This window comes from Artibeus jamaicensis, unplaced genomic scaffold, assembly GCF_021234435.1.
Source record: "Artibeus jamaicensis isolate MK-2021 breed Jamaican fruit bat unplaced genomic scaffold, CSHL_Jam_final contig_700, whole genome shotgun sequence".
NCBI lineage: Eukaryota > Metazoa > Chordata > Mammalia > Chiroptera > Phyllostomidae > Artibeus > Artibeus jamaicensis.
This window is the reverse complement of record NW_026521930.1, coordinates 9,165,929-9,192,497: the sequence shown is the minus strand read 5'-3', so window position 1 is coordinate 9,192,497 and position 26,569 is coordinate 9,165,929. Positions and strand designations below refer to the sequence as shown.

The 26,569-nt window shown below is 62.8% G+C and overlaps 1 protein-coding gene across 1 annotated transcript; it reads right to left on the bottom strand.

Annotated features, from left to right (window-relative positions):
- Positions 1–859: 859 nt before the first annotated feature.
- On the bottom strand, positions 860–24,652 carry CACNA1H (calcium voltage-gated channel subunit alpha1 H). Its single transcript, XM_053671785.1, has 33 exons — positions 24,560–24,652; positions 24,311–24,444; positions 23,782–23,879; positions 22,459–22,618; positions 21,814–22,132; positions 21,513–21,605; positions 19,663–20,452; positions 18,081–18,523; positions 16,672–16,823; positions 15,731–15,916; positions 14,999–15,116; positions 14,565–14,720; positions 14,247–14,337; positions 13,908–14,116; positions 12,303–12,713; positions 11,722–11,822; positions 11,426–11,549; positions 11,278–11,346; positions 10,946–11,130; positions 10,637–10,763; positions 10,326–10,451; positions 10,005–10,094; positions 9,573–9,765; positions 9,022–9,039; positions 7,616–7,767; positions 6,671–6,780; positions 6,279–6,412; positions 6,025–6,095; positions 4,703–4,781; positions 3,794–3,915; positions 3,291–3,720; positions 3,006–3,166; positions 860–2,590 (listed from the first exon to the last, which is right to left on the bottom strand). The coding sequence occupies exons 1-33, from the start codon at positions 24,650–24,652 to the stop codon at positions 1,622–1,624; spliced, it is 6,714 nt and encodes a 2,237-aa protein (XP_053527760.1). The 3' UTR covers positions 860–1,621.
- Positions 24,653–26,569: the final 1,917 nt, after the last annotated feature.

Here is a 26,569-nt window from a genome sequence, read left to right as displayed (position 1 = left end):
CCTCACTCTCAACCCCGGGAACCTCTGCCCCTGCCTGCAGGAGGGCATGGTGCACACAGAGGGACCTCCGAGTCAGGCCTGTGATTTGCAGCTGAGCAGGTTCTGGGTAGGAAAGCCCTGGCCCCACCCAGGCCTCTAATCAGCACGGCCATCTGGCCCTGGCCTGACAGAGGACATTAGGAAGGGCTGCCTGGGACTGAACGGCTCTGTGTCCATTTCCTCCTTGGTGGCGACACGGGACTGGGGAAGGGATGTGGCAACAGGGACAGTGGGGGTGGGGGGGCTCGTGAGGGTGGCTTGAGATGTCTCTGCCAAACGCAGTCCGGGCCTTGAGGAAGGACTCTCCTGTGAAATTCAAGACCAGGTTTCAAGGACAAGAGGCTCATGGGGCTGCAGGGGAAGCTTGGTCCCTGAGAAGCCAGCATCGGGCAAGGTCCAGGGTCAGGGCCTCGGGGTTGAAGACCTCAGGGCAGGGAGACTGCTAGAGTGGGGTGCACTTCGTAGCCCTAGGCCGACTGCCCAGCTCCCTGTGAGGGTCCCTCCCCCATCCCTGTCAGGAGAGCTGGCAAAACAACTTCCCGCCCACGTGGTCAGATATGGCTTCTCCAGCACGTGAATGACACCATGTGGACGCACTGCTGTGACATGCTCACCTCCTCCTGCTGAAGAACTTTCAGTGTGTGGGTCTGCCTGAGGGGAGGCCACGAAACACTGGGGGACGGATGCTGGGAGGGGGGCCCTGCAACCCTGCTGTGTCAGCCGTCATCGCCCAGCTGTGCCACCCACTCGTGAGGGACTGATTCAGATTGTCATCCAACTTGTTCCTTAAATAAGTTAGTATTTATTCTGCTTTGCTCTGTCCTCCTTCCCTTTGAGCTGAATTTTCTGCATCAGATTATTGCAACATTTAACCTGAATTTATAAAAGAAACAATGAAACAAAGAGACTTCAGTGGGAATGGCTCCTCCCAGACCCTGGGATGGCTTTGGGAGGCATGGGCACTGGGGGCGGGTCTTATTGCATGGCTCCCACTCCCTGGCAACTTGGTGTTTCAGAGAGGCCAGAGTCAACGGGTGTTTTCTGGACAGGATGGTGGGGGGGGGGCCTGGAAGGGGAGATGGAGTGACAGCGATGAGGGCTGGGACAAATGACGGGGGCTCAGACTGTGGGTGGTGGTGAAGCTTGGCTGCAGGGGCCTCCTCAGAGGCCGAGCGGCCCCCGCGTGTGTTCCCTATAAAAACAAGTGGACGTGAAGACGCGATGTGCCGGGCAACCTCTGCCTTTCTCCTTTTGGTCACTTTCTGGTCCTGGTCCCATGAACACAGCTCTCGTTCAGGGACTGCCTGCCACCTGGGCTGCCAGCAGTCTCAGACCACAGCGGAGGGACTCGGGAAAACCCAGGCCTGAATGGGTGGGCGGAGGCCTGCAATCCAGGGAGCTACCCTTGTTCCCCTTTGCCCAGAAGAGCACCTGCCTCCCCCTCTCTGGGCGAGTATCTTCCTGGCTCCTCGGCCCCAGGTGTGGCCCAACATGGGGTCCATGCAGGGCCCTGCCCGGGGCCACCACCCCAACAAGTACATCCCAACCCCAGTGCCAAGCCTGTGTGGCATCATGCCCCCAGCTACACAGGCTCGTTCACACTGTCACCCCCTGTGGGATTGGCTGAAGGGGGTCCTGCTTTCTTTGGGGGGCTCTGGGGGACTTTGAGGTATAGCCCCTGCCCTTTCTCTGGGGGGTTGATAGAGGACACAGGAGACTCTATTTTGTGGGGTTCAGCAGGAGATGAGACCCCTGAGGAAGCTCTGGGTCCCTGGGCCACCCTGTGGCCACTGTCCAAGAACATGTCCCCGCCGGGGCCAGGAGCCAGCGACTCAGAGGCAAAGCTGGGGACGGTCAGGTGCTCCCCACGGCAGGAGACCGGGCCCCACCGTTCCCCCTTGGTGGCAGGGTCTACCCCCACGCCCTCCATGGGCTCACAGGATGGGGTTCTCCGCCGCAGGGTGGTACTGCCGCCCTCTGCTGCAGGGGGCCAGGCTGCACCCTCGTCCTCCGTGGGGGGGTCTACAGAGATGCAAGGGGGGCTCATCTTCTTTTTCCTGCGTGCCCCCAGGGTTGGTTCAGCCTCTAAGCCTTGAACCTTCCCCTCGCCAGTCTCTGAGTGGCTGTCCCCTCCGCCTGGCTCCACTGAGTGCTGCCGGTGCAGGTCTGCCAGGCTGGGCTGGTCCAGGAAGCCCTGGGTGTCCACACCGTAGAGCCTGCGCAGGTCTGGCTCGCCACCCGCCACCCCGTGGGCTTCAGGCGAGGGGCTCCGGGCTGAGCTGGTGATGTGGCAGACCTCCTCATCGGCTGGGTCTGGGGCCTCTGTCTCCTCCCCACCCGAGGCTAGTGGCTGACCGGAGATGCAGCGCTGTCCAGAAGTGTGCTTTCGGGTACGGACGCTGGTGAGCCTCGGGGAGAGGGGTGGGGACTGCAGGGGGTCCGCCAGGGACACGTGCCTCGAGGGGGTCTTCCCGCCGGGCTCCCCCAGGCTCAGGCTGCAGTCTGCAGGGCCGTCATTCTGTGTTTCCAGGGAGTTGGTGTGCAGGACCTCCTGCAAGGGCACGGGGTCAGGTGAGACCAGGCAGAGCCCAACCAGCGGCTGGGGCCAGAGACCCCTCCCCACCTGGGCCCATAGGCACTCAGCCCCTTGAGGGTGGGGCCCTGGGTGAGGCAGGGCTGAGCGCCCCTGGTATGGATGTTACAGCCCTACCCACACCACCCTGGGGGACTACCCTGCATGCGGGTGCCCACCATCCATACAGGTCATGATGGGGAGGGACCGTGAGGACTGGAGAACTGGAGCCTGAGAGTCAGGGAAACCTGGAAACCCTGCTGATACAGGGCGAGGCTGAGGCAACCTTGCCTCCCACCCGCCCAGCGTGGCGCCCCCTTTCCTCAGTGTCCCTGTCACCGAAGCTTTAACGGGGAGAGGAAACGCCTGAGGCCCTGCAGGGCGCTTCTCCTACCTGTCTGCAGAGCAGGTGGCTAAAGCTGGGGGAGCGAGCTGTGCCCCGAGGGGGCAGGGGCAGGAGGGTGTTGCTGCCCCTGGCAGGGGAGGACGAAGCTGACGAGACCTGGAGGGAGGCGCAGGACTCCACAGGTGGTGAGTGCTCAAGGGTGACCAAGCCTGGGGCAGGAAGGTGTCTAAACCAGGCAGCTGTCGCCTGCCCTGCGTCCTCCCACCTGCCCGAGTCCTCCTGCCTACGGCCTCCCCCCTGCCCAAGTCCTCTAGCTGCCGCCATGGGCCATACCGGAGGCGGCGGTGCCCACGTAGGTCTCCATTTCCACCTCCTGCAGCGGGTGCGGGTGAGGGGCCGAGGCCGGTGCCACGGGCCGGAACATGTAGCTGTCATTGGGCAGTGACAGCATCCTGGACACGGACACCTTTCGCGCAACCAGGACGCTGGGAGCATCGGGCCCAGCCCCTGGGCCCTGCGGGGCTGTGGGCCTGGGACCAGCGGGGGACCCTTGTGCCAGCTCCAGCTCCAGCTCGGCATCCAGCTCGGCGTCCTCACGGGCCTCCTTGTTGCTCTCCTCCAGGTGCTTCATGAGCACGGCCACCACCACGTTGACCAGCACAAACTGGGCCACCAGCACGAAGGTCACAAAGTAGATGGGCGAGATGGCCGGCAGGTAGGTCAGGCAGTGCTTGTCCTCACGCGCACACTCCCTCAGAGTGTCCTGTGGGCGAAGAGGTGGCTGCAGGGGGCGCGGGCCGACCTCGCCTGTCCGCCCACCTGGCCCAGGCTGGTACCTTCATGATCCCGTTCCAGTTGTCCCCCGTGGACACGCGGAACAGCGTGAGAAAGGCCATGCCGAAGTTGGAGAAGGTGGCATGCCTGCTCAGGCCCTCGCACGGGTTGTCCTCGCTGCACTCTGCAGGGCAGAGACCCTGGTGGTCAGCTGCACTGCGGGGGCAGGGCGCCCGTGGGCCTGGGAGGCCCTGCCCCTGCCCCAGGGCAGTCACGCTCTTCTGGGCGCTGGGCAGAGGCCTAACCTGGGCATCCCTGGCAGGTTGGCACCTGCGGGCTGCTGAAAGCCCTGCTTGTTCTAGATCTAGGGCTTTTTAGATGGGGCAGGCCAAGCCCTCGGGGCCAGCTGGCTCTGGCTCAGCACCGGGAGGTGCACTGACTGCTTCCTGGGGCCCCTCTGGGTAGGCCCCAAACTACCACCTCGGCCCCCTCACAGGCAGGCCCACTGGTGGCTCCTGGAACCACTGAGTGTTCAGTAGCACCAAGTGTGCAGAAGACTTGGCAGGGAAGGGAGGGGCACCTTGTAAGAACCAGGCTGCCGGGCAGGGCCCCTCCTACCCTCTGTCCAACTGGCTCAAGGAAATCCTGGGCAACCATGAAAAAGGACACGTCGTGGCATTTGGCCCCAGAGGCCAGGTGCACGCCGGGGCACTGTGTGTGCCATGTGTGTGGCTCCGCCTTCCTCACCGGGGCCCGGGTACGCGTGCGGGTCCACGGGCACATCTGGCAGTGTGTGTGTGCGCATCACAGGTGTGGCCCCACACTTCTGTGTGTGCGCAGATGCTCCTACCTGAGCCCAGTCACATTCGCCTCTGGTAGCGAAGGGGCCCTGCCACACCCAGACAGTGTCCCCAGCTGCCTGTGGGCCATGTGTGTGTGGGTGAGGCTGCACTTTCCTGGCCCGCACTCACCGAGCCTCCCGAACAGCTCCACTCCCAGGGCAGCATAGATAAAAAACAGGAGCATGAAAAGTAGGCCGAGGTTCCCTACCTACACAGGAGAGAAGCAGAACCAGGTCAGGCCTCAATCCTGCCTGCTGTGCACTCAGCGCCTGGGGCCCTCCCAGCCACCCTTACCCCTGGCAGAAGGCCAAGTTCCCAGAGCTGGCCGTGAAGCTTTGTTCTTCACCCTCCCCTGCCAGCTGGCCCTGGAGCTCCCATGGTGCCTGGGGGCTCCTTGTCCTGCTTATGCTTCAGTGCTCAAGGTCCCTCCTTGGCCTCTCACCCCCACTCTGCACCCAGGGCCCCCACTACCTCCAGGGCCCAGGCAGCTCTGACGGACTGTGTAGGGCTGGCCTCCGGCCTCGGGTTCCCCACAGGAAGGCCAAAGCCAAGCTCTGCAGGCTGAGTGACCTCTGTCCGAGGCTCTGCTCCGAACCTCACCGACCCCTCCTCCTGGTGCTGCCCTCCAGACGGGGCGCCTTGTCTTCACGTGCCCCCCACGGCCTAGGCCTCCCTCCCCTCCTGTTACTTCCAGACACTGGGCAGGCACAAAGGACCTTGGGGACTGCAACTCAGGGCTGAGGGATGCTGGTAAGGGGGAGGTGGGGCTGGTGGAAGGGGGGTGCACATGAGGGCTGCTGGGCACGTGGTCCGTGGGGGCGTGGACAGGTAGGCGCACAGGTGAGTAGGTGGTGTCAGGTGGGCACGTGGCTGTGGCATGAGTGCTGGCTAGAAAGTGGACAGACGGACACATGGGTGGGTGGCTGGCTGACAGGGTTAGAACCGTGGGCCAACTGACACACGGCTGAACAGGATGGGCTGGCAGAAAAACTGGATACTGCCCAGACGAGGCAGAGGGCTTCTTCCAGCTCAAGTGGCCACAAAAGGATCAGGGTGGGGACTGTAGACAGGAAGTGAGAACACGGGGCCTGAATTGGCTCCAAAAGGTCTTCAGCCAACACCTGAGCCTTGGGAGGGGTCTTTGGAACTCAGACAAGCCCGCCTTGGCTACCTTCTTTGCTCTCTGCCCAAATCCCACCATGCCCAGCACTGGACGGAGGGTGGGCAGTGGTTCTATCTTCCCCAGAAGGACCGAGGCCCGGAAGGCAGACGGCCATCTCCCTCCCAGGACGGCCATTATCCCCTGCACACACAGGGGTGGTCAATGTGGTTTTCACAAGTGCCAACGACCCCGCGAATGACCGAATGAAGGACAGTGAGCGAGGCCCTCCCTGCAGCCTCATCCCCTCGGTGGCGTCCGCAGTGCCCGCCCGGGGCAGCTGTACAGCTACCTGGGGCAGGGCTTGAACCACTGTGTCCAGCAGGGCCCGCATGCCTGTGGCCATCTTGAGCAGCTTCAGCACTAGGGCCAAAAGCTGAGTGTTAGAGACAGACGGGGGACCGGGCCAGTCTGACCCCCCCCAGCTGGCCGGGCCCCAGGACCAGCCTGTCCCTTCCAGTCCTGCCACCAGCACGGCCACCCGCTGAGGCCCTGGGGTGCACTGAGGAAGGTTACGGCAGTCCTGGGGCCCCTTTGGGTGTCTACCTCGGGCGATGCGAAGCACGCGCATGATGCGAATGATGGTGGGGTTGATGGGCAGGGCAGCGCTCATCTCGATCTCCTCCAGCGTGATGCCCATGATGGACAGCAGCACGATGGCCAGGTCCAGCTGGTTCCACCTGGGTGGCCGGCTGGGCTCAGTGCCGTGCTGCTTCCTTTCCCTGCTCGCCACCCTTCAGAGTGAGAGGCATCCCCTCCCTATGGCCCTGGGAGCACCCTGGTGGCACCCACGGGGCGCATCCCACACCTCTGCTCAGCACCATCACCTCTGCAGACAGAAGGCTGGGACCACTCGAGAGGAAGGCTGTGGCTCTCACCGGCCCCTCCCCAAGAGCTCCACGGGTCCTTCACGGTGCCAGGTAGCCCACCCCGCATACCTGTCCTTGAAGAATCTCCGGAACCCAAATGCCACCAGCTTCAGCACAGCCTCAAAGACGAACACAATGGTGAACACGTAGTTGCAATATTTGAGGGCCTCGTCCAGCGACTGGGGGCAGAGCATCAGGCTGCGGAGGCCACCCTGCCTAGACTGCCCCTGCTCCTCCTCCCTCTACCATGGCACTCGGCCCTCCGGAGCCTGGATCCTGGTCACCCTGCCCCGTCTCTCCCCACCAATTTGAGGGCCTGCAGGCCGAGGACAGGTCTGTGTGGGCCTGCCTGCACCAGGTCTGGAAGGCGTCCCCTGGACTGGCCATTGCAGCACTTAGAGAACAGCCCTTAGGTGAGAGGAGCCCGCCCCTTCGAGCCCAGACTCCGGGCCCTGCCTTAACCGGGCCCCACCCCCAGCCTGGGGCAGGCCAGCCAGTGCTTCCCAAACAGTTGAGTGGGTTCAGACTTCAGGGCTCTGATGCCCTGAGACCCCTCCCTTCCCGTGGTGGGAGGCGGGGGGTGTCCTTTCTTTAATGAAATGATGGCGATGCAGATGTAATTGAAGCGAAATAAAAAGCCAAACATTTTTGCCCTCCTGTCTCCTGTCAGCCCTGTCTGGCTTTTTCCTGCACTGTGAAATCCACAGCCCAAGCGGCTGGGCTCATGGACACTTCAACAGCCAGTTTCAAGATGGAGCCACTCCCCGGTAGGGAGGGCCCTCTGGGGATCGGGTGATCCTGAGAGTTTCAGTTGATGTTAAAAGGAGGACTAAACCCCAGTGAGGGCTCACCCAGGCCTGCAGATTTAAGATCCCCCTGCCCCGGTTCTTGGGGTAGCACCTCCTGATTCAGGCCACCCACTGGGTGCCGGACCTCGCCCATGGCCCTCCCGGGGCTCATCTCCCACACTGGTCCTGGAGACAGGGTGGGCAGGGCTTCCCACCCGAGCCCCACCTTGGGCTGGTTGTAGTGCTCCATGGACATGGTGATGACGTTGACCCCGATGATGAAGGTGATGAAAAGGTCGAGGTAGTGGCTGGTGCACAGCGAGTGGATGGAGCGGCGGGTGGGCGAGTAGTCGGCGTAGTAGGGCCGGCGCTGGGCCTCTGCAGGGAGAGGGCGCCTGTGACCAGAGCTAGATGATAGGGGTGGGGCTGGGGGGGAGCCCCAGGCTCAGGTGGGAAGGGTTGTTAGGATGGTGGGAGAGGGGATTTCTCTTAGGAAGGGGGGTCTATTCTGGGTAAGAAGCGGCTCCCTGTAAATCTGGCTCCTGCTGCATGATGGACGAGGCAGGGAGGAGGTGTGAGTGGGCCTCTGGGGCAGGCCACCTGCCCCGTCCCTTGGCTTCAGGGGCCCTGGCCTCAGAGCAGCCCCAGGACTGGGCCTGGAAGCTGAGACTGCACTTGGCTCTGCCGTGGGGCCCTGCTCAGAGCCTGCCCTGTGAGGGGCTCCCACGCCTGGGACTTCAGGTGCTCTAGTGGGCTGGCACCAGTGTTCAGAGACACCGAGATGATGAGGGGTGGGCAGACGGGAGCTTTCTCCCCTCCCACCGTCTCCCAGTCTGGGCACGAGCTACCCTCTGACTACCTGCCCAGCATCCCTCCTGCCCTAGTCCTCCAAGGGGCCAGTGACCACTGCCTCTTGTTTGGGGGTTGCCAGGCTTCTGGTCCGTCTGAGGGCCATCATCTGGAAGGTCATGCATTCACCAACTGGCCTGTCTGCACCTAATGCTCTCCCTGCAGTAACCTCTGTAGGGCCTATCAGTGCCCACCGAGCTCCCACTGGGTGAGGACACAGCTGCCACCACTGCACGAGGACCTGCCTCAGCCACAGAATCATGCGCGGTTGTGAGCCAGAGGGTGAGAGCTGAGGCTGCTGTCCCAGGGCCTGGGAGGGCAGGGCCAATGCGACTGACCCTGACCTGGGACTCTCATGCTCCTAGGTCTGGCATGCAGTCACTAAAGAGGGAGGCTTAGCTCGTGCAGCCAAGGGGGCTGGTGGCCAGCAGGGCCAAGCCAGCACTGAAGACATGGAGCGTCCATGGAATGACAGGCATCTCAGAGCAGGGCAGGGACGCAGACAGGCACACAAGCCGGGCGGAGGGTCACACGTGAGCTTGCAAGCAGCGGCGTGGACACCAGGCAGGCGAGTGGACAAGCCCTCTTCCCACTGATGCCTGGTGCCCAACCCTGGCTCTCCCATGCCCACCCTGCAGCAGACCCCAGCAGGCCTGGCATCCACCTGTGATGCTCGCCCTTCCACATGGCAGTGGCAGGGAGTGGAGGCCAGGCCAGCCTGCAGCCCCATGCAGGGGCTGGCAGAAGCAAGGGGCTTACGCATGCGGGGTGGGGGGCAGGTACCTGGGTTGGGCAAAGTGCCTGGAAAGACAAGGAGATGGTCTGAGCTGGCCGCAGTGGGCAGGACACTCAGCAGCTCTCTCCTGCAGGAAGCCCTCCTTGCTCCCAAGCTGGGTAGGGCCTCCCTAAGTCCCTTTCTCTGTCTCAGACAGCTTGGCTTGTTTCCCACCCCATGGCATGAGAATGCATGGGGTGAGCCCTCCTCAACAGTGATGGGGGAGAGAAATGGGAGTCTCATTCATCTCCTAGGCCGCTTGGCAGGGCCCCCCTGCCTCTTGCTGCAGCTGCCCTCCTCTGCCTGGCCCCTCCTTGAGGGCCCAGCCACCGTGTAGGCCCAGGCAAGGTGGGCAGAGTGCAGAGCCATTCGGTGAAGCCAGGGCTGGGAGGCCGACGGGAGCAGCGCCAGGTAGGGGGCTTTGGGTGCCCACTGCCCACAAGTGCACACGGGACCCAGCCTCAAAGCCTGTCGCTCGGCTGGCTCCCGCTGCCTTGCCAGCCCGCTGCCTTACCACGGGCACGCAGACACCGACCCACCACCACCAGGAGTGCCTTACTCCTGCGCTTCCTTTCCAGGCGTCGCTGCCGCTTCTCCTCACGCCGCCGAGCCTCCTCAGCTTCCTGGTGCTGCCGGCACTTGTGGAAATTCTCCACCACGACACCCACAAACATGTTGAGCACGAAGAAACTGACAATGAGCAGGAAGGAGATGAAGTAGAGCAGCATCCAGGGGTTGTGGTTGGGCACCGGCTGCAATACATGAGGATGTGTGGGTCTCCACTGCCCGAGGGTCCTGCCCAGGGACAGCCATACCCCCCAGGGCTCTGAGATGCTGTAGCCTGCAGGGCCAGAGAAGGGGCCCCACGACATGGAACTGTCTGAAAGTTCTCAGATCACAGATGAAATCTTGGAGGTGGTTCTTTAAGAGGATCCAGAGGATACGCAAAGGGTCCTCGTGGAGGGCCCGGCTGCCCACTGCCTGTCCGCACCTGCTGGTCTATGCCCACGGCGTCCAGCCCGTCATACATGATGTTCACCCAGCCGTCCTTGGAGGACAGCACGAACAGGGACATCAGCGCCTGTGGGGCCACAGCAAGGGCGGTTACCCCTCACTGCCTGCTGCCCAGACACTCCCCAGGCCTCCCCCACAGCTCCGCCCCCAAGCCCCTGAGCCCTGCGGTCCCGCCCTTCTCTTCTGTCAGGAGACTAGGACGAGGCCATTGAGGATCAGCTGGGGTGCAGACCTCCGGCACTCCAAGTCCGGCCCTGCTCCTTTGCCCTCCCCTCCCGCCCACCCTCGCCCTGCCCACCTGGCCCAGGTTGTCGAAGTTGTACTTGCGCCGCACCCAGCGATAGTGGGCTGCCCGACACTCCGCCCTGGTAGATATGTTCCTGGTATCAGCGCCCTCGCAGTAGTAGAACTTGCCCTTGAAGAGCTGACGGGGCAGGCGGTCATCCAGAGTGTCGACCCTGTGCCCCCCAGTCCACCAGCCCCCACGAGGGGCCTCCTGGGCAGCAGGGTGAGGGGCGAGGCCGGGCCCTTCCTGGGGCTGCCCAGTGGCTATGGACCACAGGCCACTGTCTCTCGCACAGACACCCACGGACAAGCGGGGCTGCCCACCTGCACCCCCAGGATGCCGAAGATGATGAAGAAGGCGCAGCAGATGAGGACAATGTTGCCGATGGGCCTAAGGGACGATATCAGGGTCTCCACCACCAGCTTGAGGCCAGGAGCACGGCTGATGACCCTGCACAGGGCAGAGGGGCCTGCTGTTGGGCAGGCCAAGGGGGCGGCCACTGTGCAGAGGGTGCTGCCCATGCAGTGATGCTGCCAAAGCCCAGCCCCGCCTCCGCCCCATTTGTCTCTGCCTCCCTGCTGGCTGGCTCTCCTCCTGGTCCTCCCAGGCCCAGCCCCCAGCCCCCTGCCCACCTCAGAGGCCGGAGCGTCCGTAACAGGCGCAACACACGCAGGATGCCGAGGATCTTGGCCCCGCCGGCGGAGGCCATGGCCACGATGATGTCGACGAGAGACACAAGGACCAGCAGGCCATCCAGCACGTTCCAGCTGCTCTGCAGGTAGGCGTGTTCACCGGAGACCAGGCCTAGGGCCACCACCTGTCCGAGTGCAGAGGACGAGCCCAGGTCTGAGGTGCAGCAGCAGACGGGGCAGGGGACAGGGGCACAGCAGGTGGGACCGCTGGGTGGGGCGGGGGGTGTGAGGCCAGAGGACAGACCCTAGGTCTCTCCCGGACATGCGGGTACCTTCACCATCATCTCAGCCACGAAGATTGCCGTGAAGATGTAGTTGGAGACGCTGAGGAAGACACGTTCCTGCAGAGACAGGGTGGTGGGAGGGGCCGGCTGCACCCAGGAGACCCTGCCCCTCCCCAGAAGGAAAAGGGGGCCTCACGGTGCTCCCTGGGTCGATGTCTGGCCTCTCCAGGGCAATGGTGATGCAGTTGAGGAAGATGAAAACCAGGACAATGTGATCAAACATCTTATGAGCGATGGTTTTCTGGCAGGAGGCGCGGAACCTGGGAGGCCGAGGGTGCTGGGTGAGGGTCGGGGACAGCGCTGCCGAAGCCCTCGCTTTGCCTCAGTCCTCAGAGGGCAGGTGGGAGACCCCGGGGCCCCGGGAGCTCCCCGACTGCCAGGGCACTTGAGGACCGAAAAGGGGAGTGTTTCTCCCGCCCAGGCACCGCTTACCTGTTCTGTGGGGAAAAAAGGTACAGTGCCCAGGACTCACGGCTCCGACACCACTGAGGCTTATAGGGCTCCAGCACCTTGCGCAGGCGTGAGCAACAGCTCTGGGGAGAGGGGGCAGACTCTCAGGCCCACCCCGGACTCTCCCAGCCCTGCCCCTCCACCCTTGGGGTCCCAGTTGCCCCAGCTCATCCTCCCCACACAGGCATAGGGCGAGTGACCCAGGCTGGCATCCATGGGGCCAGGTGAATGAACGTTCTCAGACTCCCACTCAGAGAGACCCCCATGCCCAACAGCCCTCTGCCTGTGGGGCTGGCCTGGGGAATGGAGTGAGTGCCTCTCCGAGAAGGTGGCCCTGCCCTCCTCTCCTCCCACACCTGTGGCTGAACACTCAGGGCTCAGAACTGCCCTTAGCTAGAGGTGGGGCCGGCCCTGGGGCCAATCCCATTCCTGCTCTCTAGGGATCAACTGAGGTGCATCACCTAGGCCGCATCCTGCTCAGCTTGTCCACTTCCCCCCCTTTCTCTTGAGATTGCCCCCTGTGCATGATGTGCAGGGTCTGCTCTGGGAACCAGCTCACTCACATCCTCCACGTCATCGTCGAAGTCGGCCAGGTCCTCCTTGTGACTGTCTATTCGCAGGAAGAACTCGCTGGGCAGGGCCAGCATCTGCCCATTGCAGTCATGGAGCTTGGTGGGCAGCAGAGTGGCTGGCCCCAGGGGCTGCACGTCCCGAGTGCCATGGTGGTCCAGGGACTCGGCACGCCGCAGTGGGGTGGCCCGCGAACAGGGTGAGGCTCCCACCCTGGGCCGACCGTCCTCAGTCTCCTCATCCGTGCTGCCCTTGCCCTCACCAGACAGCAGGGACTCCCGCTCCCCGCACTGGCTCCGGCGCTTGAGGCTGGGTGCACGACCTAGGCTGTTCCAGCTTGAGCGCCGGCTGCTCCAGGCGCTGTTGGGGCCCCAGTGGGTACAGGGTGAACTGCGGAGGCTGGGCTGCAGGGGAGGGGGAAGGAAAGAGGGGGTCCAGTCCCCAAGTACCCCAAAACCCCCCAGGCTCTGGGGCACCCAGCTACAGGGGCCTTTCCCACCAGGGCACCCCATAGGTGGGATTTATACATGGGTCACCACCAGCACTAACACCCGTGAGTGGGATTTGTGAGTGCAGACCACCCTGCTAGGGAGAGGCCGGCAAAGGGCGATTCCAGGGGGATGCCCAAGCTCGAGCTGTAGAGCAGACAAACGGTGAGCAGGAGATCCAGCCGGCAAGTGTTACGGGGCAGGCCTCCTGGAGGGCAGGCGCAGGCCATCAGCCAGCCCCAGACCAGCCGCTGGCCGTCCTCGGACACCGCCACAGCTGACCTTGATCTCTGGGGTGGGCCCCAAATCAGTTTTTAGTTGGCAGACTATGGCCTTGTGAAAAGAAGTTCAGCCACTGTCTTACGAGGTAAATCAACACTCCTCGAGGGACTTACCCTGCTGCGGCACCCGTTCTCTCCGTCGGTGTCCTGTCAGCTAGCACGCGCTGACTTAACCCTGGTACGCCGCCCCTGCCCACCTCCCTCAGGGCTGCAACACGTCTTGCGGCCAAGGCGCTGGGCCCACCCGGGGCTCGCCAGCACAGCCCTTCCTGTCACCACAGGAGGGTTTCCTGTGCCTCGCCCCTCACCCCTTCTCTTGTCAGCGTGGCTGGCTCTGCCCGCCCCTCCTGGGCCCTTCTGAAAAGCCATCGTGGCTATGTCCCTGGGGATGGTACTTCCTGGCTTGTGTGGAAAGTGCCCACGGGACACTGCTGGTCCTGACTCAGGGAGCCCTTCCCCAGCCTCTGTCACGATTCAAGTGCTGCTTTTATGCCTTTTTGCCACCTGGTTCCTGTTTTTACTTCTGACCATGCTCTGCCACCTTTTATCTTTTGTTGTAACCTGGAAGATAAACTTCCACCTGGCATTTTCCCAGAGAAAACAGATCAAACACACATTTCAGTGTCTGGTCTCTACACCCCTCCCACAAACACAGTGACTCCCGCTCTGTTCCCGGAGAGCAAAGGGCCAGGGGCACAGGAAGAAATACGAGGGGTGGCAGGGGCAGGCACGGGGGTGAGGCCCTCCCTCATCTTTGGGGAAGCCCTTAAGGAGCTGGGTGCATGGAGCCTGAAAGTGCCCTGAGGCTGGAGCAGGAGACAGTACCTACCAGAGACTTCTGGTCCCCCAGCTGGGGGTCCACGGAGCTGTTGCTGCCACGCCGTGAGTCCAGGAGACTATGGGCCGTGTCCAGGTTGGGGGAGCTCTTGGGGGTGGGCATGGGCGTTGCTGCCGTGTGCATAATGACAGGAGGGGGCAGGCTGCCTTGGCCCTCCAGGTGCCCATTGGGAGTCATGGCCAGGGAGTACATCTTCATCTCTGGAGGAGAAGGGGCCACCCATGCCTACAGGGCTCTCGGGAAGGGGGATCTGCCCACACAGGACTCACCCACGGGAGTCCCCTCTCTGCCAGGCCAGGGCAGGTGTTGCTCCACCATCCCCTTACAAACCTGAGGCCCTGCGGTCTCTGAACTTGTCGAAATCTTCTTCCAAGTGGGTGGATGTCTTGTCTTCGTCTGTATCAGATCTGTTGGCGTCTCCCTGTGACCCACAGAGCAGGAGGAATGTGTGAGGTTCCCCTTGGCTGGCGGCCACCTGTGCCGAGCGCCCCCTTGTGGAGGTCCCCACAGGGAGGCCGAAGGGGTGGGGCTGCGTGTGCCAAGGGGCCCGGCAGGTAAAGTGAGAGGAGGACGAAGTCTCTCCATGTCAGTCTGTGCACAAGTCCCCCCTACTGTGCTGGGGTCCCGCCCCCCGGGAGTCCCCCTCACCTCTGCCTGGAAGCCCTCCACCAGGATGGCCACCAGCAGGTTGAAGAGCACGTAGTTGCCGAAGGTCATCAGGGCCACGAAGTAGAGGGCGGCCCAGGAGGAGGTGGAGGCCATGCCGTTGTAGAGGACGACATTCCAGTCTTCCTGGGTGAGGATCTGGAGGAGGAGGGCGGCGTGGGGCCCCAGCCCCGAGGCCAGGATGACGTGGTGGGGAGGGGAGGGGTAGTGAGGTCAACCCCACCCCGGGCATGCTGCCAACTCCTCGGGACAGAAGCTCTGCACCAGCGAGTACACACGCCCACCATCCCAGGGGGGTGGAGTCGCTGTCCCTACTGTGGCTCGAGCCTCGTATAGCCCAAGACATGCACTCGAGCAGGCTGTGGCTCTCCTCTGTCCACATGTATTTCAGGGAAGAGTCCCCACCCATGCTTTACCTGGAACACGGTGACAATGGCCCACAGCAAAGAGTCAAAGTTCTTTCTATCGGGGACCGTGTCTCCGGTGTCTGTCTTCAGGCTGAACTTGCAGCCAAAGAGGTGCATGCCCAGGATGCTGAGGGTGAGAGGCAGGGGTGTGGTGAGTGGGGAGAGAAGGGACACAGGGCAGGGCGGCAGGTCACTGCCTGCTCACCTGCACACCGAGCAGCTGCTCCTCTGTGCTTCTCCCCGCTGGACCCCTGGTACGCCCACGTCCATGGTGGGAAGACCGAGGCCAGGGGAGGAAGGGACAACCAGAGGCCACTCTGGCTGTAAGCAGTGGCTGGGACCTGGGACGCCTGTCTCACTCAGCCTGCCTGGGCTGCCCTCCACCCCAGCCTTTCGGAGGCCAGAGTCATGGCCAGGCTGGCACAGCAGGTGCTCAGCAAATGAACTCCAGCCTGGCTGTCCCCACCCATTCTCCAATCCTCTACTCAGTCCCCAACCTACCTATCCAGAGGCACCCCCTGCCCCCCCACTGGGCTGTGAGTCCATGAGAGTGCAGCCCAGCTGGGGGCCCCACATGCCTCAAGCCTACATGAGGAAAGCACCCACTCAGTTCTGTTAGGACGAAGGAACCAGCGACTGAGCCCCTGTGGAACCTCTGAGGCTCCTGGCTGCCCCTATGGCCCAGGGCCCCAAAGCCAGCATAGTAGGAAGGGGTCCTCCTCTGCGGGGGGCAGGGCCCACCTGAAGATGAAGATGAAGAGCATGAGCAGCATGCAGAAGGTGGCCACGTTGTCCATGGTCTTCATGAGCACCACCAGCTGGCGCCGCAGTGCGGGCATGAAGCGCACCAACTTTAGCACCCGCAGCAGCCGGAAGGTCCGCAGCACTGACAGGCCACCATCCGCCTGCCCAATGATCTCCCAGACGCTGTGGGCCAGGCCGAGGGTCAGGAGGTGCTGTTCTCTGACTGCGGATCTCCCCACCTACCCTGACTCTGGACTTCCTCTTCCTGGAAGCAGGAATGCCAGCCTGGGAGCCACTGTGGCCTGTACTCAACCCCATGATGAGCAGCAGGTCTGGCTGCACCAGGGCACCCAGGGGGCTGAGGGACTGCAGCAACATCTCCAAAGCCACCTAACCAGCTGCCATACCTGGCTTTGGCCCCAACAGAAGCTTCTCGATTGAGAGCTTCCCTGTCCTGCACCTTTCACAGCCGTGCCTAGCTTGTCCATTCTTGCTCAAACCCCTACCTGCCAGGGCAGGGACTCTCTGACTTGCAAGGGCCCCACTTACTCCTGGAGAAGGCACTTCTCCCAGATTTGCCTGCTCCCTTCTGTATGGATTTTGCTGCAACAGACACCCCAGAGGTGAGCTGGCATTCCTTGCAAGGGCCGAGGCATAAGCAGAGACCAGCCAGGAGGTTGATGGGCCACTGAACACCTATTCTATTCCTGCAGGAAACAGCTCCAATAGATTCTAGAAACCTGTAGCTGGCCTAACTGTGCATGCCCCACAGTGCCTGTCAGGAGGGGCTCGGACCCAGTGTGGGAGCTCGACTGGACTCCCGTCTCTGTCACCCGCCAGAAGACAGGCCAGCAGTGCCTCTCCCTCCGATGGGGGCTCTGCTCCCTGACACTGGAGCCTCCCAGGACCTAATGGCCAGGGTGGGAGGAGGGACCTACCTGATGACCACAATGATACTGTCAAAAATGTTGTAAGGATTCCGGATGTAGCCCAGCGGGCCGCAGGCCAGCAGCTTCAGCAGCATCTCCAGGGCGAACATGCTGGTGAACACGATGTTGCTGATCTCCAGGGCATTGGTCAGCTCATCCGGCTGTGGGCAGCAGAGGGACCACCAGGGGAGAAGAGTCACTGTCCCTGCTTACGGGGAGCAGGTATGGCTGCGTCAACGAGCCAAAGGCCCAGAGACTGCAGTAGGCACCTCGAGAACCTAACTGGCTGCTGTCTGCAGAAGGAAGCCAGGCCACCGTGGTGTCCCTTCCAGCAGGACCCTGGCCCATCGGCCTCCTACCATCGCTGTCCCTGACTTGCCCAGGCCTATGTGAGAACTGGGGCCTGGGCCCCGAAGGACAGGCCGTGGGAACAGGGCCTAGAGTGCCTGTGCTGTGGATCATGCTGGGGGCGCAGACACCAAGGGTGGTGCCTCCGAAAGCCGCTCTGGTCTCCAGAGGCCTGACCCTTCCTGGCCAGCAGAAGACCCCCGAGGCCCATCCTCACTGGGGACATTCTAATCTGCCCGCATGTGCTCACATGCACGTGCCTGTTCCAGTGTGACCTGTGTGCATGCTGCCTGCAAACATACTGCATGTGGTGGACACACACACGGCCACCCACATATCTGTACACATGCCCACATCTGCACGCACGAACCTTGCGTATGTGTATGTGTGGACATGTATGACTGTGTGCCTGTGTGTGTGTGCCACGTGGCGCAGGCTCTTCCATACCAGGGGTCTCTTGAGGTCAGCTGCTGTCCCTGCCCTGGGTCTTCCCCCTCACAGAAAGAACCTCCCACGGAGGGCCTGCCTTCCGCTGACACTGCCTTATTTTTCCTAAACTGCTCCAGGGTGAAAGAAAATGGCTTCACTGATTTAAACAGACTGACAGGTAGGAGCTCCTCCCGGGGCTACTCCACCCAGGGGCTCCCCAGCAGGTGCTGCCAGTAGGTCTGGCTCAGGCAAGGGTGGCCTCTCTCTGCAAGAACAGGTCTGGGGTTTCCCTCCTGAGAAAAGCCGCCATGACCTGGTAAACACCCTCAGCCCCCTGGCTGCCTCTGGGTCTTTGATAGTCGCAACCCGCCTCCCCAGATGGAGAGACCCTCGTGGCAGGAGCCGTGCTGTCTCCACGTTCGACACTCAGCAGAGACCCAGCCCAAGGAGGAAAGATGAGCATTCGTTGAGTAACTGATAAAAATCATCTGGCTCCAACATCACCCATTGCCCAACCTCCACGACCCCACTGCGGGTCCCCAAGAGGCTGAAACCTTGAGACGCACAAGGAATGTGCTCCCCAGGGGCCATGACGACGGTCCCGACTCACACCGAGGGCAAGTGTCCCTGTGCCCACCCACCTGCTCATGGTACTCGATGCCCATGCTCAGTGTGTTGGTGAGGATGGCCGCCATGATGCCGCGGTTGAAGTACTTGCTGTCCACGATCCGGCGCAGCTTGCCGCTGAGGGCGGCCCACCCGCGGATGAGCCCGCCTCGCTGGCCGGTGGCCACTTGCGTCTGTGCCCGCCTCCGCACAGCGCCCTGGGCCAGCGTGTCTGTTGCCGGGGTCAGCTGCATGGGGTCGCGGCGGTCCCCATGCCGCAGGTCCTGCGTGAACTCGTAGACCGCGTTGCCTTCGGAGCCTGCGCTCTCGGAGTCGCTGAACTCCCACTCAGGGTCTCCCAGGGCGCTGGCGCAGTATGGACAGTCCTTCAGCTCGCAGGTCAGCGTGCCCGACGGGGGGCTGGGCAGGGGGCAGGGCACACTCAGGCCCGACAGGTGGCTGGGGGCCTGGCCCAGTCCTAAGTGGCGAAGGGCACAGGCAGGATCAGGCCACGCAGCAGTCATACCTGTGAGTGTCTGGGACCCGTGCCCACACGGAGGGTGGTGCAGGGTGAGCATGCACACCTGGGCACACTCGCACCCGGGGTCATACACACCCCTGGGCACACTCACAGGCACATCCAGCCACGTGTGTGCATACCCTGCACACTGATGCACACCCTGTATAGGTGTGCTCTGCTCACGTACAGGGGCAGGGACACAGAGGAGCAGAGCAGCTCATCTGTCCTACGATGTCACCGTCCAGAAATGTGACGTGAGCTACTCTCTAGCAGCCATGTTAAGTAGGTGAAATTAACTTCATTGCTGCATGTAACCTGACATGTGTCACCCATCACCACTCTACCACGGATCAGGCGTGGGAGTGGCTGAGGAGCACTGGGCGCTGTTTCCTCACGCTCAGTTTCTGGGGCCCGGGCACACTATGCATCCGAAGCTGTGGATTAGACTCACTCGTACTCAGGGGCCCACATGGCCAGGGCCCCTCACAACCTGGGCCCGGGGCATGAGGACATGCATGATGGCCCCAGCACACACCCTATCTGTCCCAGGGGCACCATGGTCTGGACACTTGCATACACCGCTTGGGGGGGCCTTACAACCTGCACGGGGCCCAGTGTCTCTCCTTCAACCACAAGTCTGAGGGGCCTGAAGCAGAGGCCCCGGGGTGGGGGAATGGTGAGGGGCAACTGGTCCCCCTCCCTAACCCTTAAAGGCACTGTAACCTTGACTCCTCCCCATCCCCCTGCCTCAGTCTCTGCACCCAGAAGGGGTCCGACTCCTCCTCAGGAGAAGGTCCAGGCCATGAACACAGACAGACAATCCCCCTCAGGGCCAAGTGGGGGCAATACTCTGCCAGCTTCAGAATCCTCACATCCATGTGTCCACTAAGCCAATGGCTGCTTGAGGCTACTACAGGGTGGACAGAAGGGGTACCCAATTCTGTCTCCCCCCTGCTGAGTCAGAGTGCAAGGTACCCACGGCCCTCCCCTCTTCCAAGGTGAAAAGAAAAAAGAGCAGGGCCTCCCTGGAAGGCACACAGGTGGGGCCATGTCTGGGTCCCATCCCAGTCCCAGCAGGGCGAAGCTGGGGTCCTTACCATATTCCCCAACCAAATGCTGGATCTTCTCATAGGGGTCGTGGCTGCTCAGGCTGAGGGAGCTGTGCCCTCCAGCTCCTGGTGGCCTGCTGGCCCGCTTTCCCTTGGGCCCGGGGCTGGCACCGCCTTTGCCGCCACCAGCTGCTGAAGGCAGGATGGTGGGGTAATTCATGGTGCCCAGGCCCATGGCCAGCTTGAGGCCTGTGGCAGTGGCTGTAGCTTGCACCCCCTGGGACCTCCCCTGAGGCCCCTCAACGTGGCAGTCTGCGTGGTACACGCTGTGCACCGACTCGGTGTCCAGGGGTCCGGGGCTGGCCAAGGGCGGTGAGGGCAGCGCTCTGGCCCGCACCAGCCTCGCGTCTCCTGCGCCTGGTTCGGGGCCGGGCCGCCGGGGGCTGCCGTGGCTGAAGTGGTAGTGGTGGTGGTGGTGGTGGTGGTGGTGGTAGACCAGATGATGAACGGAGGCTGCCTGCCTGTCTGCCCGCCGAGGCTGGTGCCCGGGGCCCTGGCTGTGCAGGGTGCTGCTGGGGTCCACCTTCTTGCACCAGCGGCTCTGCCAGCGCGCACAGAGGCGCAGGCCACGCCGCTTGACTTTGCGGCAGATGTGGCCCACGTACTTGAGCAACTCCTCGTAGCAGCTGCCCGGCTCCGAGAAGCTGGCCAGCGTGCTGTCGTCAGACAGGTAGCGGGCGCGCTGCTCCCGCATCAGCTGGTTCTCCCGCTGCTTCGTCTCGGAGAACTGCGTAGCGATCACCACCAGGCACAGGTTGATCATGAAGAAGGAGCCCACCTGTGGCGGGCGGGCGGTGTTGAGCCTTCCAACAGCCTGTCCGGGGCCTTGCTCACCAGGCTGTGTGCCCCAGGGAACTGGGGAAGAGGGGACACGGAGACCCATCTGCCCCGGAGGCCGGGGCAGTGGCTGTGGTGTCTAAACAACAGTGACTGAGTCCCTGATGAAAGAAACACTGAGTCCTACTGTGTGCTGCCCATTCCGGGGGCAAAGGGTGTGACTTTGAGGCCAGCAGGAGCGCCCCATGATGGGTGGGACCCCTGCTAATTCGATGCTGAGCCCAGTTTCTGGGACAGGTGGTACATAGGAGGTGCTTCTCATCTATTTGGGGATAGACGGAGGACACATGGGGAGACCCTCCTTCCCACCACCTGTGAGGCCTGCCCCCTCCTCCTCAGGTCTGTCCTTGATGAGACCCTCTCAACTGTGGCCATTCTGCCCTTTGCAGTCAGGCCTTCCTCTGTGACGGCCACCATGGGAAACGGTCCTCTGCTCGTGAGGATCCTCTGACACAAGTGCACGAGCGGTTCTGTGCACTGCCGGGTCCTCACTGACCCTGGCTGCACCAAGCGAGGGACACACCTGGGGCCACGCGCACTGGGGAGGGCTGATCCTGGGGGGTCGCGTGCAGAGTCCCGACTCTCCTGCAACTTCCGGACAGGATCTGGACCTGGGAGGGCCTGGGGTCTGAAGCCCCCTGGAAGTGCGTGTTCGCCTACCACCCACTCTGGCTTCCGTCCTCCCATACCTTCCTCGTCCCTCCCACTGAGGACTGCGTGGAAGTCCCATCACGGGCCCCACCTGTCTGCCCAGCAGCCCGAGGGCGGCCCTGGGTCTCAGCCAACGCCGGGGCCTCGGAGGGTGAGTAAAGGCTGGGATGGCATGAGCTGGGGGCACGAGCAGGCCCCCGAATGGACCCTGGGGACCAGCACGACATCCACGGAGGAGCTCGTGGATCTAAGATTAACTGTCGCAACTCAGAGGCACCTCCACCCACCAACGCCCACGGCCCTGGAAGCCTTGCCCTGCCACTGGGACCCACCCCATGCCCGGCACTCACGATGATGAGCAGAATGAAGTAGATGAAGTTGTAGAAGGAGTGGGCGTCCATGACGTAGTACATGATGTCCACCCAGCCCTCCAGTGTGATCACCTGTGTGGGGGCAGGCGGCTAGACATACTGACGGCCCGGCCCCGGGGGGGCAGCACTGGCAGTTCAGCGGGTCCGTGTCCCCTCAGGGTCCAGACGTGGGGCCGGCGGAGCAAGTAAACACCACCCCTCCTCACGGCCCCCACGCTTGGCACCCAGCGTGATGGCGCAATGACGGCCACGGGCCGTGCGGTCTAGAGCAGAAGCCCACCTGGAAGATGGCGATCCAGGCGTAGCCAATGTTGTCGAAGTTGATGGCACCGTTGTGGGGGTTGGAGTCGCCGGAGCGGCAGACGTTGTAGTACTGGTTCCAGTTGATGCAGGCGTTGTGGCCGGTGCCGCCCACGCCCTCCGCCTGCGGCTGCCCATAGGCCTCCCAGCCCAGGGTGCACTCCACGCGCAGCTCACGGCGGCTGGGGATGTGCGAGCACTTCTGCATCCCGTTGTCTCGGTGCGAGGAGCAGATGAAGGGGTTCTCGTCGCCCTCCTCTGTCTGATAGTACGGCTGCAGGAAGGTGAGGTTGTTGTTCCTGGGGGCGGGAGGCCCAGTGCGGGGCACGAGGACAGAGAGAAGGAAAGGAGGATGAGGGAGAGACAGTGGAGGACACAGAGAAGCATTGAGAGAAAGAAAAGGGGCAGAAAATAGATACAGACACAGAGACACACAGAAAACGAGAGACAAAAACAGACATAAAAACAAAGGTTAAAGAGACAAAGACCCAGACGCCAGAAACCTGGGCCCAACCTGGAGGTATTCCAGGAAGGGTGAGCTCCTGGGGGCGGAGCCTGCTGGGGGCAGGCCACTCAGAAGAGCCTGCGGAGGGGGCATGACTTGCTGGTGGGTGTGGCCTCGCACCTGGCAAAGGTGCTGTCCAGGAAGCAGCGATTGCGCAGCAGGCCAGCCCACAGCTGGACGCCCACAATGCCGAAGATGAAGAAGACAAAGAAGCAGAGCAGGAGCACGTTCCCCAGCATAGGCAGGGTGTCCAGGAGCAGTGTGACCAGGATGCGCATGCCTGCAAGGGGCAGGGTAGGTAGGAGTCAGCACCCGGACCTTCTGGAGCGCGCCCTGCGCCCCCAGCCCCTTCCTCTGCTCACGAATGGGTAGGGCAGCTATCCAGGGAACATGCACCCGGTCCCTACGTGTCCAGCGGACACTGAGGGACAATGACGCCTCTCGGTTAGGCCCACAGCAAGGGGGACAAGGCTGCTGGCCAGGTGCAACCTCTTCCCCTTGAACGATGGCCAGAACCACGCTCTGTTCAGGCCCCAGGACAGGTCGTGAGTCTAGTGGTCCTAGCTTCGGCCTAGGAGCAGCAGCCTTAGGGCTTGCCAGGAACGTGGGCCTTGGTCTGCCTCCACGCTTGGGAACCTAGACGTGTTGCAGCAGGTATGGGGTTGGGGAGCAGAGCCCTGCCCTGGAGGGAGGTGGGTGGGGGGCTCCCATAGCACAACCCTGACCCACCTGCCTTTTTGTGGAGTAGATGGCCCCAAGGGGAGGGGCACCTGCCCTGGGGGGTATGTGACTTCTCAGGGAGGGCCGTGGCACAAGTCCTAACAACCTGGACTTGGGTGGGAGGCCACCAGGACCCAGGCCAGGCAACCAGAAGGCTTTGTACACAGCCACGTGGCACACACAGAGCCCCCCTACCACGTATACACATACAGCCTCACAGTCACGTGGGCACTGCCCCCTCCCCGAACTCAGCCACAGCGCTGAACACTCTGAAGACACCGAAAAATCCCAAGCCATCCCGTGTGGGCAGATGACTGTGAGGACAAGCCATCTTCCCAGTGAGCAGCCACGTAACTTCCCAGAAGCCTCTCCACGCCTCTTGATGGGCCGAAGAAGCCACCAGGGCCTGTGCAGCCCCATGACCCAGTATCACCCTCAGTGCTGCGCAAGTGAGCAGTCTGAGTTTCAGGGTGGCCCCACAGCCTGCCCACCGCACCCCAGCTTGGTCAGGGTCTGCTCTCTCCTTCCCAGAAAAAGTGGCAACTGCTCAGGGACCATAGTCCCTCCTCTAGTACTGGGGCCACAGTGGCCAGGGGCCAGTGTCCAGAAACCAGGGCACGGTGGTGACATCCTGGTCCTGTGTCCCGGCAGGCCCCGGAGAGCTCTCAGCAGGGCTGGCAAGACCTGAAAGCCTGCTCATGCCAGGGAGGGGGGGTCACTTACTGGGCACACGGTTGATGGCACGGAGGGGACGCAGCACACGCACTGTGCGGATGGCGGAGAGGCTCACGTTGTGTCCATCCAGAGAGTACTCCATCATGCTGTGGGGGAGGGGGAGACAGAGGGGGGCTCAGGTGGGGAGCAGGGGACCACATACTGGACAAGCCGTGCACCCAGCCAGGCTGGGTCCGGAGGCAGGAGGGGCATGACCCCGAGTCACCACTGGGCGCTCCCTTGCCTTCCTGGACATCCCATGTCCATCCCACCATCGCCGCTGCTAGCATGGGGGTCCCCAGGACAAGTGTCCACCCCTGACACAGGCCGTACTGACCTCCCACCTCCCAGGTACAGCCCGGACCCCTCTAGAGTGCGCCTGTTCCAGCCTCGCCCTGGGGGACCCGGAGCCACCTGTGGGGCCTGAGGGGTGGGGCTCCGGGCCAGGCCTGGGCAAACGAGAGGCTGTGTCAGGAGCCACGGCCCCAGGCCAGCCCTGGCCTAGCAGAGCGGGGCTGTGGGTGGCATGGAGCTGTACCCCGCCATGACGATGAAGAAGTCCAGCCTGTTCCACGTGTCACCCAGGTAGCACTTCTGCCCGAACAGCCCCAGAGCGACCATCTTAATGACCATCTCCACCGCGAAGAAAGCGAAGATGAAGTCGTCGAAGGCCTGGCAGGAGGAGGGCCTGAGAGTGGGACCTCTGCCCTCCACATGCCGGGAAGGGCTGTCCCCAAGGGTCATCAAGGCAAGCGGGCCAGCCCAGCCCCCCTGCACAGGCCCCCACCTCCAGGATGCTGCAGCGCTCCGAGCGGCATTTGACGTCCTCGCAAGGCCGGAACATGCCCAGGGTGACGCAGTTGAGCATGATGACCAGCATGCTGACGTGCTCGAACCATGTGGGACAGGCAGTTAAGGGTTGATGCAGGAGGCTGGTAGACGGCCAAGGGGAAGCAGGAGGGGAGGCTGCACCCTGTCCCCCCACTGCCGCCAGGGTGCTGAGCCCTCCCCAGCCCTGCACCTGCCCCATCACCGGGGCGTTCAGGGACAGAACCCTGACACCACCTCTGGGTACAGAGAAGAAACTGAGGCGAGTGAGGCCCTAGATGGAGGCTGGAGGCTACCTGCTGCTCTTCTCCAGGCTTCTCCCAACTAGTGACCTAAACCAAGGTCGCACACACAGGTGCACCTCTCACAGCTGCTGCCCGGCCTGGGCTCTGGCCAAGTGCGGCAGATGTCCACAGACCGTGAGGGGGACCCCAGATTCCCCTGCCCACAGACTGCCCTGGAGCCCTGTGACTCCAGCACACAGAAAGCCCCAACTATGGCGATGGGGAGAGAAGGACGTGAGCTTCAGGTCAGTTTGGTGACTGGGCCTGGAGGACATGCAGCCCTACTGTGTGCTCGGATAAAGGGTAACGGGAATTGGATGAAGGACAGGTGGGGGAGGCCCTACACCCTCTTGCCCCCCCCCCCCCCCCCCCCCCCCACCAGCCAGTCGGTCCTGGGAGGAAAAGCTGCCTGGAGGGCCACATCCAGAAGCATCTCCCTGTTGGCAGGAGGGTGTCCACCCCAGGATGGGGCCTCAGGGTGCAGTGAGCAGCGAGTGCATCTGGCATACTGTGTACCCAGCACACGTGCCTCAGCCACCCTGTGTTCGCTGGCCCTGGGTGCAGAACAAGAGTTCACCTCAGTGAACTCAGTGAGAACTCCCGCCCATTTGCGGAGTGGCCACCAGATGGCACTATGGCTTCATGCAGGCGGTGGTGTGGCCTGGTTGTCTCCCTGGCTGCCCCCAGGCAGGGGTGGACCCCCACACCTGCACCAGTTGGTTCATCAGGAAATCAGGGAGCCCTGTGGTGGGCCAGCCGTATCCCATATGAAGAAAGGTCCCAGATCTCAGGCCAACAGGGCCAGGCAGGAGTCCAGGGCCACCAAGATGGGGCCAGGGCTACGTGTAGGCCCCTAGCTGGAGGGCTGAGGCTTCACCCAAACCCCATGGATACAGGCAGTTAGCTGTCCCTCATGGCTGGGAGGGCCCCAAGACTTCAGGGAACTCCATGTACCTACCCCCAACACCATCCCCAGGTCAGGATCCCCTCCTACGCACTCCCACCCTAAGGTGGGCTTTCTGTGGGGTTGCTGGCCTGCCCTGTCCAGGCTTGAGAGCAAGGGCCTCCAGCCCACCTTGAAGCTGGTGCGAGGTACATGGGGGAACTTGGAAAACACTACTGGTCAGCAGACAGCCCTGGGAAATCCGGGGCCGGGATCCTGTGGGCTCTACCCTGCGTGGCACATCCTGGCTGCCCGGCCTTCAGGTCAGTGCCCTCCTGCTCCCCGTCCCACGTTTCCCTTGGTGGGGCTGGGAGGTGACCACAGCAGCAGGACCCCTGCTGGCACATGGTTCTGCTCCATGATGCAGTCCTGGGTACCCACACTGCACCTGCTGTATGTGGGCACTGGGGCTGGGGGCCCATGCAGCCCCACCTTCAAGGGGTTCTGAGCCCTGGGTGACAAACCGACAAGGGCTGTGCTGTGATGGGGTCAAGGAGGGGACTGGTCTAGGGAGGCTCGGGGCCTCCGTACCTACAGGCAGATGGGCTCGGTGATGAGGAGCAGGAGGGCACACCCAGTATAACCCCTCCTCTGTGGGACCCCGAAAGCCAGCCTCGCCCCTTCTCCCTGCAGCCTCCCAGACAAGGGTGGGGGTGGGAGGGCGGAACAGCAGTTGATGCTGGCAGCCCATGCCCACAGCTCAGTGTGCAGCGTGGCACAGGGCCACTGATGTAATTACACG